The sequence below is a fragment of the Panonychus citri genome, unplaced genomic scaffold (genome assembly GCF_014898815.1).
Source record: "Panonychus citri isolate SS breed McGregor unplaced genomic scaffold, ASM1489881v1 Contig00122, whole genome shotgun sequence".
In the NCBI taxonomy this organism is placed as follows: domain Eukaryota; kingdom Metazoa; phylum Arthropoda; class Arachnida; order Trombidiformes; family Tetranychidae; genus Panonychus; species Panonychus citri.
In genome coordinates, this window is record NW_026515527.1 from 190490 (window position 1) to 200440 (window position 9951).

Here is a 9951-nt window from a genome sequence, read left to right on the forward strand (position 1 = left end):
TGCCAAGAATAAAGAGAAAAGTTCAAATTCGTAGTCTGCGTAGTTTGGGTGATTCTATTTTCTTTTTGCAACAACCAATCCAAATTGCAGCATAAAAAAAGAAATGAAAATCAGCTGATCACAGAAAAGGACCTAAAGATAATCACATCATTCCAGGCATCATGTTGCTTGTTGACAGAGAAAGTGCCTTTATTGACATTGTTTTTCCTTCTCTTTCCACAATTTAAAACAAAAGTGTAATTATGTTTCTACTTACAAATGAGATAAGATGAAAATCTAATTTGATTTCTTCAAACAATTAACTGTTAACTTGGACTCTCTCTCTCTCCAATTGATGTTTAGTCTCCACGTGATTGTTTCTTGTTTGATTAAACATCAAGATCAAATCTTCAACAACAACAACATCATCATCATCTTCGTCACGATCGTCAACTCAATTAACTATTTTGGTTAATTTTCTTTTTTTTGTTAACTATGAAATTTTCATCACCAGCAAGTGAACAACAGTAATTGCAATCTAATTGCTACATTTTCTGCATCTTATCAACTCAATTATCAGCTTAATTGGTTTCCAATAACATTCATAAAACTAGAATTGATTATATTGGAAGATAATCAACTTCATCTATGTGATCATATTTAATACAATCCATATCTTTATCCTCCTTCTCATCATCATCATCATCATCACTATTATCTTAATTTTATCATGATAATCACTTTTTGTTAGTTCTTTTTCATGTTTTCACATTTATTACCTCGACAATTAACTGGGTTTCACTTCAACTCTTCAGTTTCCATTCTGAAAACAAAGAATATCATCAAAATGTCAACATCAACATCGATCAAATCATCATCTCGTGTCACCAAATTTTCACAATTAATTGAAAGTTCCAAGTTACCCTTCTATTCAATTGAAATATTTCCACCATCGAGTAAATCATTGAATGATTTGAAAAATCTACTCAGTGATTTAAGAAAATATCGACCCTTATTCTGTGCCATCACATCTAAAAGTACTTCCCGAACATCGAACACTGAATCATTATCTCGATTTGATTTGGCCCGTCTGATAATCACCAACTATGGATTCGATATTCTCCTTCATGTGACCTGTTCAGATTTAATGGATTCCGATCAGGGTAGAAAATTCCTACAAGAAGCTAAAAACTGTGGAATCAAGTATATTTTTGCTTTGCGAGGTGACGATTTAGATGAATCAACGGAACGGGAATTCAATCATGCCATTGATATCGTTAGATTTATTCGAGCCGAGTTTCCAAACGATTTTGTCGTCGCGGTCGCTGGTTATCCTAATGGTCATCCATCGGTATCATCCCTTGCTGAAGATGTTAAATACTTAAAGGCCAAAGTTGACGCTGGTGCTGATCTAATAATAAGCCAATTTTTTTTCAATGTTGATGTTTTTGCCCAATGGGTTAGACTCTGTCGATCAGCTGATATAAAAGCTCCCATTTTACCGGGAATATTTACCTTTCCATCTTATCGATCTTTTACCCGAATGATGAAAACAACCCAAGTTCCGATCTGTAATCAACTGGAATCGAAAATTGAAAATATTTCAAATTGTGATCAACAAATTAAACAATTTGCCATCGAACAATCAACACAATTGTGCCTTAATCTAGTTAATCAAGGACTTTGTCCTGGACTACATTTCTTTTCCCTCAATAAAGATTCAACGTTACAAGTTATCGAGATGATTGAGCCCAAGATACCGAGGACAACAATTAACCAACAATTATTACGATTATCGGCACAATTAGAGGAATTTACTCTTGATTCTGGTTCAGAAACATTGGAAAAGAATCAACCATCAGTGAAAAGCGGTGATAAAACACCAGAATCATCCAATTATCATCAGAATTAATCAATTGATCAGTAACCAACTTTTTCCTTAAACATCCTACAGAAATCAAACTTCATCCCACCGAAAGTCATATTATTTTTCCTGATAAATCAAACATCATTTATGAGATCAAACAAGTGGATCTTAATCACAAATCTCATCAAAAATCATAATCATAATCATCAACCACAAACATCATTAATTGATTTCAAATGATTATCAACCACCTCAAAGATCTGATTAGAGATGTGATCAGATTTCGTGTTGATGACTTGAAGTTAATTGTTTTCTTTTCTCCCTTTACGTTAATGATTAAACCCAAAGTTATCATTAAATCAATTCACTTATCATTACAAACGATAAGTAATGCAAACGAAAAACAATCATGTGTAATGACGTATACATATTGATAGATTCCAAGTTATCTTTTTGTCTGTTTTTTTGTAAATAAAACTTTTTCTTCAAGAATATTGTATATTAATTGTTACTTTTTAATCAACATGATCAGACTTAATTGTTTGATTCAAAGTGAATCATAAATCACGTTTACAATGACAATTAAGTAAACAGATCACGCATTCAAAGTGTAACATTTAAATTTTCCCATTAATGTCTTATGATTAACTTCAAACAAGAGTTTGATTAATGATGAAAACAAATACATTTAAGATAAGCTAAATTAGATCAACACATTTATGAAGCAAATCAAAGTCAATTTGTGGTTATTTTAACTACAAACACAACAATAATTAAGATTTACTGGTAAACATTAGTATCACGTCCTCATGGCTATTGACAGTTGAAAATTTCTGATTGAAACGATGAGATTTTATATCGAGCTGAACATTGGAAATGTTCAAGCTAAATTAAAGATGAGTGATCTTGAATATGATGATCAATTGAATGCTGTTCCCAAAGCTAATCCAAGAGTAAGGGAAATTGTCGCTAATGATGAGACGAAATTCGGAGTAATAACAATTAAATGAGCGAAAGAGAATCCAATATCTTGACGATTAATTCTCAATAAGAATAAGTTTATCTGAAAGAGGAAAAAGAAACAAAAAACATTATAACAATTTCAAAATGTTCGTGAGGTTCAACGAACCTCGTCCGTGTACTCGACAGATTTTGAGTCGAACGAAAGAAGATAAACATCGTTGAACACTCCGGCCGCAGATCTATTAACACGAATCAGATGATAGGTGATCAATGAGACGAAAGCCATTTGTTTGGTGAATATGGCGAGAATATAAATCAGTCCATAAACCGTGTGCTCTATTGAGAAAAGATTACTAAAAACGAGTAAACAATTGGCAACTGCGAATGTGTAGAAACCAAATATTACGAGAGTCATGGTCCCGTCGATTATTGTTATTGCCTCTAAACCTTTCAGATAATTCAAACGAATCGATTTGATCGCGTTATACTGAAGCCTCGGGTTTTCCAATGAAATGCATTTTCTCTGAATCAGTAAATTAAGGCGATAGGATATTACAACGAAAATTGATTCCAATATGATACAGTTTTCGACAATAAAGTATAGATAGTTTATGAAAGCGGTTCGCGATAAGATGAGTATTGTCACTCTTCCAACTTGTACTGAGAAAATGCTACTTTTCGTTATTCCAAAGTTAAAATATGTCGGTTTTCCTGTAATATCGATGGCAAATTCATTGATCACAAACAATAGAATAACAAAAAGTGACCTTCGTCTCTGTTTATAAATGTACTCATCAGACATCTCTTTGTGATCAGTAACCAAATCCAGTTGACAATTGATAAACTTTTGGTAGTTTTTTCGAGTAAATAATAAAAGTCCACACGATAGACCAATAACGAATACATATAGTGAATATGCGAGTGACTGATAAAGAGCCGATTTCGGTATATTTTTTGCAAAGATTAAATAATTAATATTCTTGTAAGTTCCTATCGTTCCTTTAATTAATAATCCGAATGAAAGAACGAGATGAAGTAATTGGTAGACTAGACCTTTTCTCAGAATTGACTTTGAGATTAAATTGGTAGGCTCAGAAGCTTTGATATAATTTTTCACAATTTGAATCAGCGATAGAACCATCATGACTTAATTATACGAACTAAATAAATTCGATATGATTATATCTAAATGCGCAAATTTATTAATGAATAACGGTTTAGTTAAAGGTTATTTAGACAATCAATCATTTAAATATGAATTGAAAGTAAAATTATTACTTTGGTCATTTAGGCATTTAGCAATCAATCATTCTGAACTTTTATCGAAATAAAAAAAAAAGATATTCAATTAATTGTTATCTTTTATTTTTCTAATTATTTATACAACATTGTGATAAACTTTTGTTCGACTCTTAAAATATTGATGAACAACATTGGTTTAGAAGTTGTATTAATAACTTATGAGCCTTTCTGGTCAAAAATTCATGGAACTGCATTGCTATCAATATAATCCTGAAATTTTAAATCCTCTTGGCCATTGAGAGTTCAGATTTCTAATTGGAAAGCTGAGATTTCATATTGAGCTGAACATGGGTAAATCTACAGTTACTATTGAATTTAAGGTACGCGATCTTGAATATGATGATCAGTTGAATGCTGTTGCCAAGGCTAATCCAAGAGTAAGGGAAATTGTTGCTAGTGATGAGACGAAATTCGGTGTTATAACAATTAAACGAGCGAAAGAGAATCCAATGTCTTGCTGATTTATTCGCAGTAAGAATAAATTTATCTGATAGAAGAGAAAAAGGGATAAAGGTAACAACTATTAGTGTTAATATTATAATAGTTTCATTGAGGAGTAGGTGTGAATCTGTTAATGAAGAAAAGGTCGATCAAGTTAAATTCGAAATGTGTATGATATTAAACTAACCTCAAGAGTGTATTCTACCGACTTTGAATCGAATGAAAGGTGATAGATACTTTTAAATATTCTAACAGCCGATCGATTGACGCGAATTAGATAATAGGTAATCATGGAAATGAAAGCCAAATGTTTAATGAAAATCGCGAGAATATATGTTAGCCCTTGGCCCATTTGTATATAAGAAAATATTACTCGAAATACGAGTAAACAATTGGATACTGCGAATATGTAGAAACCCATAATAACGATAGTCATAGTTAGGTCGATTATATTTATCACTTCTATTGACTTTAGATAAGTCAAACGAATCGATTTAATTGCCTTGTACTGAAGCCTTGGATTTTCCAACGAAGTAAATTTTCCCTCAACCAATGAATTAAGACGATAACTAAAGGGTGTAGCGCTTAACAAGTTAAAAAATGGGAGGTTCTAATGTAGCTTAATCTTTACATTTTTGTCAACCTTATCTTCATTTTTAGTTAAGGTTAAGCTACATAAGCACCTCCCATTTTTTAACTTGTTAAGCGCTACACCCTTTAATTATCTTGAAAATAGATTCCAAGGTGATACAATTTTCTACTATAAAATAAACGTAATTTACGAAACAAAGTCTCGATGTCAACATAATCAGAAAGTAAAAAGCTTTTGACATAATCGGGTCATCTATGAGGTCAAAGTTAAAGAATTGCTCGTTGGCAAGGTCCAATATAATGTCATAGATAATATATAATGGAATCAACCAAAAGGATTTTCGTTTCTCTATTTGAATATACTCATCTGCCATCTCTCTATGATCAATAACCAAGTCCTGTTGACAATTGTGAAACTTTTGATAACTTGCTCGAGTAAATAATAGAAATAAACATGAAAGAGCGATAACAAATATGTAGAGTGAGAATGAAAGTGACTGGTAAATGTTAGCATCAGTTAAGCTCTTGACAGAAATAATTAGACGACAATTGTAAATTCCAATTGCTCCTCTAGCCAATAGTCCAAAGGATAGAATTATATGAACTAATCGGTAGATTAATCCTTTTTCTAGAATTGAATTTGAGATAATATTCGTGGGCTGAGAAGAGTCAAAATTTTTTTTCACAATTTCAATTAGCGATAGAACCATTATTCCGATGATTATAACAATACTTAATTCCAATTGGTTAAATTCAGATTATACCGTTGATCACCAAGACAATTGTGGTGTTGACCCTCAACAATTAACTCATGATAAGTAGAGTTAGTTACTACCATTTATGGGTATAGAAAAAATTGATTAATGTGTAAACATTTATAACTGATTTTTGAGGTTTATCGGTTAAGTAATAATATTACATCAATCAAATAATTTGATTGTTCGAAGGTTTTATTGGTCAGTTTTAAGAGTCTGTTATTATGTTAATAATGTTTTATACATGTTTAAAAAGTCCAAATTATTGACTTGATTAAAACGAAGATCTTTTATTTGATGCTGAGCAACGATTAATATTTTGATTGTTACAGTTCAGATCTTTGACAGCCAAAAATTTCGAGTTTGCAACCAGTTTTTAAATTATTCACGCAGTAGAATATAATCAATGAGAGATAAAGTTAACCCAAAGATATGATAATGAAATTTGTCCACTCATTTAACCAATGTAGTCTTAAAATGGTCAACTGATTGGATATCAAATCACTTCACTTGATTATCATCAATATATTATAAAAAAATTTTCAATGGAAAACAAAAAATGTTAGAACAAGTTGATCATTTTGGTACAAATGATGTTGAGATTCTCAACGAGCATCATATGTCTTTCTTATATTAAGGAACGGGGAAAAACGATGCAAATCTAATACTTCAGCTTCAGTTAATAAAAGTATCTATGAAACATCCAATCAACAAATTACTGATTTAATTTAGATATTTCAGTGCAGAAAATTCAATCGCAAATTTATCTGATCCAGTATAACGAATAAACAAAGTTCTTATATCGCTGACATGTCAGTATTGTCAATGCAATTCACAAATGTGAATTGCAAATTTTGTATTCAATGAGTTTTAGATCCTGAAAATGTTTATTAGTAGAATGACGCAACCGAAGCTAATCTAAGAGTAGAAGAAATTGTCGCTAAAGATGTGACGAAATTTGGTGTTATAACAAATAGACGAGCGAAAGAAAATCCGATATCTTGCTGTTTTATCCGCAATAAAAATAACTTTACCTATTGAAAAAATACGTAAAATCCTAAAAGTTACGAATATTAGTATTTTCTGGTTGTTCAACAAACCTCATCTGTGTATTCTAATGATTTCGAATTGAATGAGCTTTGATAGACACTTTTGAAAATTCCTATTGCCAATCGATTAACTCGAATCAGGTGATAAGTGATTAATGGAATAAAAGCTGCTTGTTTATTGAGAATTGCAAATGTGTAAGAGAATCCGTAACCCAATTGTTTGAACGAAAATACGATGTGAAATACAGCCACGAAAAATGAGATGAGAACAAAAATTGTGACTTATAATCAAAGAGTAATAGCAAGAGAGAGAGAGAGAGAGAGCAGTTGATACCTCTTACGATTTATTGTCCTCCTAAGGTCGGAGGTAATGCATTAGGCATTTAGCACCCGAGAGGGTGGCCCTTGTGGGCACTGAGCTAGACGCTCAGTTTGTACAATTTTTGCTTCTATTATTTTTAAATTTGAGTTTGAAAAGTTTAAATTTGATTAAAGTTTAAATTTGAAAGACATCTAAGGCCTTGGGTGTTTTTTGGTTTCTTTTTTGGGTGAAAATCAGGTCCAAGGATAGTTTAACTCATTAGGTTTTTCATGAAAAAAAGGAGAAAATAAAGTTAGAGTTTCAATCTTTTCAGAGAATAAGTCTGAGATAGAGAAAAGAAAGTTGTATCAAATTATCAACAAAACTTACCAAGAAAAACAAAATGGTTGAAGTTATTAAGACGCAATAACAGCTCAGTTTTGGGAGTAACAAAAACAACTAAAGTAACTGTTGAACTATCATAATTTTGTTATCAACTTGATCCTTGTGATGAAATGAACAATAATAACATAAAATTTAATTTTAAATTCACAGGTAAAGTTAATTAAATTAAAAATTATTAGGAGCGAAAAAAGTTAATCTTTCACATTTTATTACGATAAAATTAGTTCACACCGATGAACCAGGTGGAGGCACAAGTCAATAGTAAGAATGGTCAATACGCTGAAAAAATGGACTTTTGAGTTAAGAATTGAAACTTTGTAGTTTTGTATGGACATAAGAACGACCCCGTTTGTTAAAAATTCCATTGTGATCTGATCGTTAGTTTTCGAGTGAATTGCGTTCAAAGTCCAAACTTTAGATCACTTTTTCTCAGTATTGGTAGACTTTTTAGGAATGAAATTAAGAGTGTAAGGACAACTTTTTAGCGCTTGCAAAAAATCAGACTTTTACAGACTAGAAATATCTACAACTATCAGGCCAAAGCGATGTTAAGTCCAGATAAGTCGAACGATTTAGGTATTTTGTTACGAATTCTAAACGAATTTTTGGACTAAATGATTGTAAGGAAGTAAGCTCAGTATCTATTTCGCAAAAAAAATCATAAAAATAATCATTAGAATAATAATTAATTAGAAAAATTGATTAATTAAATCTTCATTGACTTGCTGCAGTTTTTGCTATTTACTTGGGCTCCACCTGGTTCATCGGTGTGAACTAATTTTATCGTAATAAAATGTGAAAGATTAACTTTTTTCGCTCCTAATAATTTTTAATTTAATTAACTTTACCTGTGTTTTTTGTAGTCTGCAGTCTCTTCCTATTACTCTGCTTATAAGCATAGAGAGATAATTTTTTTCTAATTGTGATTACATTTTTCTATTACTTTCCATCTAAATCAATACAATTTTTCTTTTAAATTTGATTAAATCTCTTGAATGATTTGTAAAATCTACTCAGTGATTTAAGAAAATATCGACCCTTATTCTGTGCCATCACATCTAAAAGTACTTCCCGAACATCGAACACTGAATCATTATCTCGATTTGATTTGGCCCGTTTGATAATCACCAACTATGGATTCGATATTCTCCTCCATGTGACCTGTTCAGATTTAATGGATTCCGATCAGGGTAGAAAATTCCTACAAGAAGCTAAAAACTGTGGAATCAAGTATATTTTTGCTTTGCGAGGTGACGATTTAGATGAATCAACGGAACGGGAATTCAATCATGCCATTGATATCGTTAGATTTATTCGAGCCGAGTTTCCAAACGATTTTGTCGTCGCGGTCGCTGGTTATCCAAATGGTCATCCATCGGTATCATCCCTTACTGAAGATGTTAAATACTTAAAGGCCAAAGTTGACGCTGGTGCTGATCTAATAATAAGCCAATTTTTTTTCAATGTTGATGTTTTTGCCCAATGGGTTAGACTCTGTCGATCAGCTGATATAAAAGCTCCCATTTTACCGGAAATATTTACCTTTCCATCTTATCGATCTTTTACCCGAATGATGAAAACAATCCAAGTTCCGATCTGTAATCAACTGGAATCGAAAATTGAAAATATTTCAAATTGTGATCAACAAATTAAACAATTAATTAGAGCAACACATTTATGAAGCAAATCAAATCCAAATGTGTGGATATTACAACTAAAAACATTCAACAATAGTTAAGATGTATTGGTAAAATCAATACTCCATTTTCATTGATTATGATCAACCAAATACATTCAATGAATACAAGAGTCAATCAAAGAAATTGTCAATAATAGTGAGATGAAATGTAGTGACAATTTCACGAACACAAGAAATCCAATGTCTTGACGATTTCTACACAATAAGAGATCATGGTTCTGCAAGCTTTGTAAGCAAGGTTATTTATTCAGATTAATTGCCACAAAGATTAGGATTGTGAAAAGAAAATGACGAAACATTATTACGAAACCCTTTACCACTGAGAACATTGAGACCAATTTTTAGTGAAAATGATCCTTTTTACAATCAAAATCTTCCGACGATGTTTATGAATGAGGTTGATACAGCCACAGAAACTGGGTTGAGAACAGAACTAATACCAATCTGAAAGTATCTGTTGCGATGAAAAGATTAGGATACAATTTTGAATTAAATTGTTCCTTCAGGACATTAATCAAAGCGATGAATTAGATTAAATCGGTTAATGGATTTTCTTCTCAGGATTTGATCGAGATGATATTCGTAAAATAAACATAAAT

General features: G+C 31.5%; 2 protein-coding genes across 2 annotated transcripts; both read left to right on the plus strand.

Moving 5' to 3' along the window:
* The first annotated feature begins 162 nt into the window (after positions 1–162).
* LOC128390539 (methylenetetrahydrofolate reductase (NADPH)-like) lies at positions 163–2338 on the plus strand. Its single transcript, XM_053350274.1, has one exon. It carries the CDS (start codon positions 740–742, stop codon positions 1889–1891), a length of 1152 nt encoding a protein of 383 aa, XP_053206249.1. The 5' UTR covers positions 163–739; the 3' UTR covers positions 1892–2338.
* A 6282-nt stretch (positions 2339–8620) lies between these two features.
* Positions 8621–9349, plus strand: LOC128390509 (methylenetetrahydrofolate reductase (NADPH)-like). Its single transcript, XM_053350240.1, has one exon. The coding sequence runs from the start codon at positions 8828–8830 to the stop codon at positions 9332–9334; it is 507 nt and encodes a 168-aa protein (XP_053206215.1). The 5' UTR covers positions 8621–8827; the 3' UTR covers positions 9335–9349.
* The last annotated feature ends 602 nt before the right edge of the window (positions 9350–9951 follow it).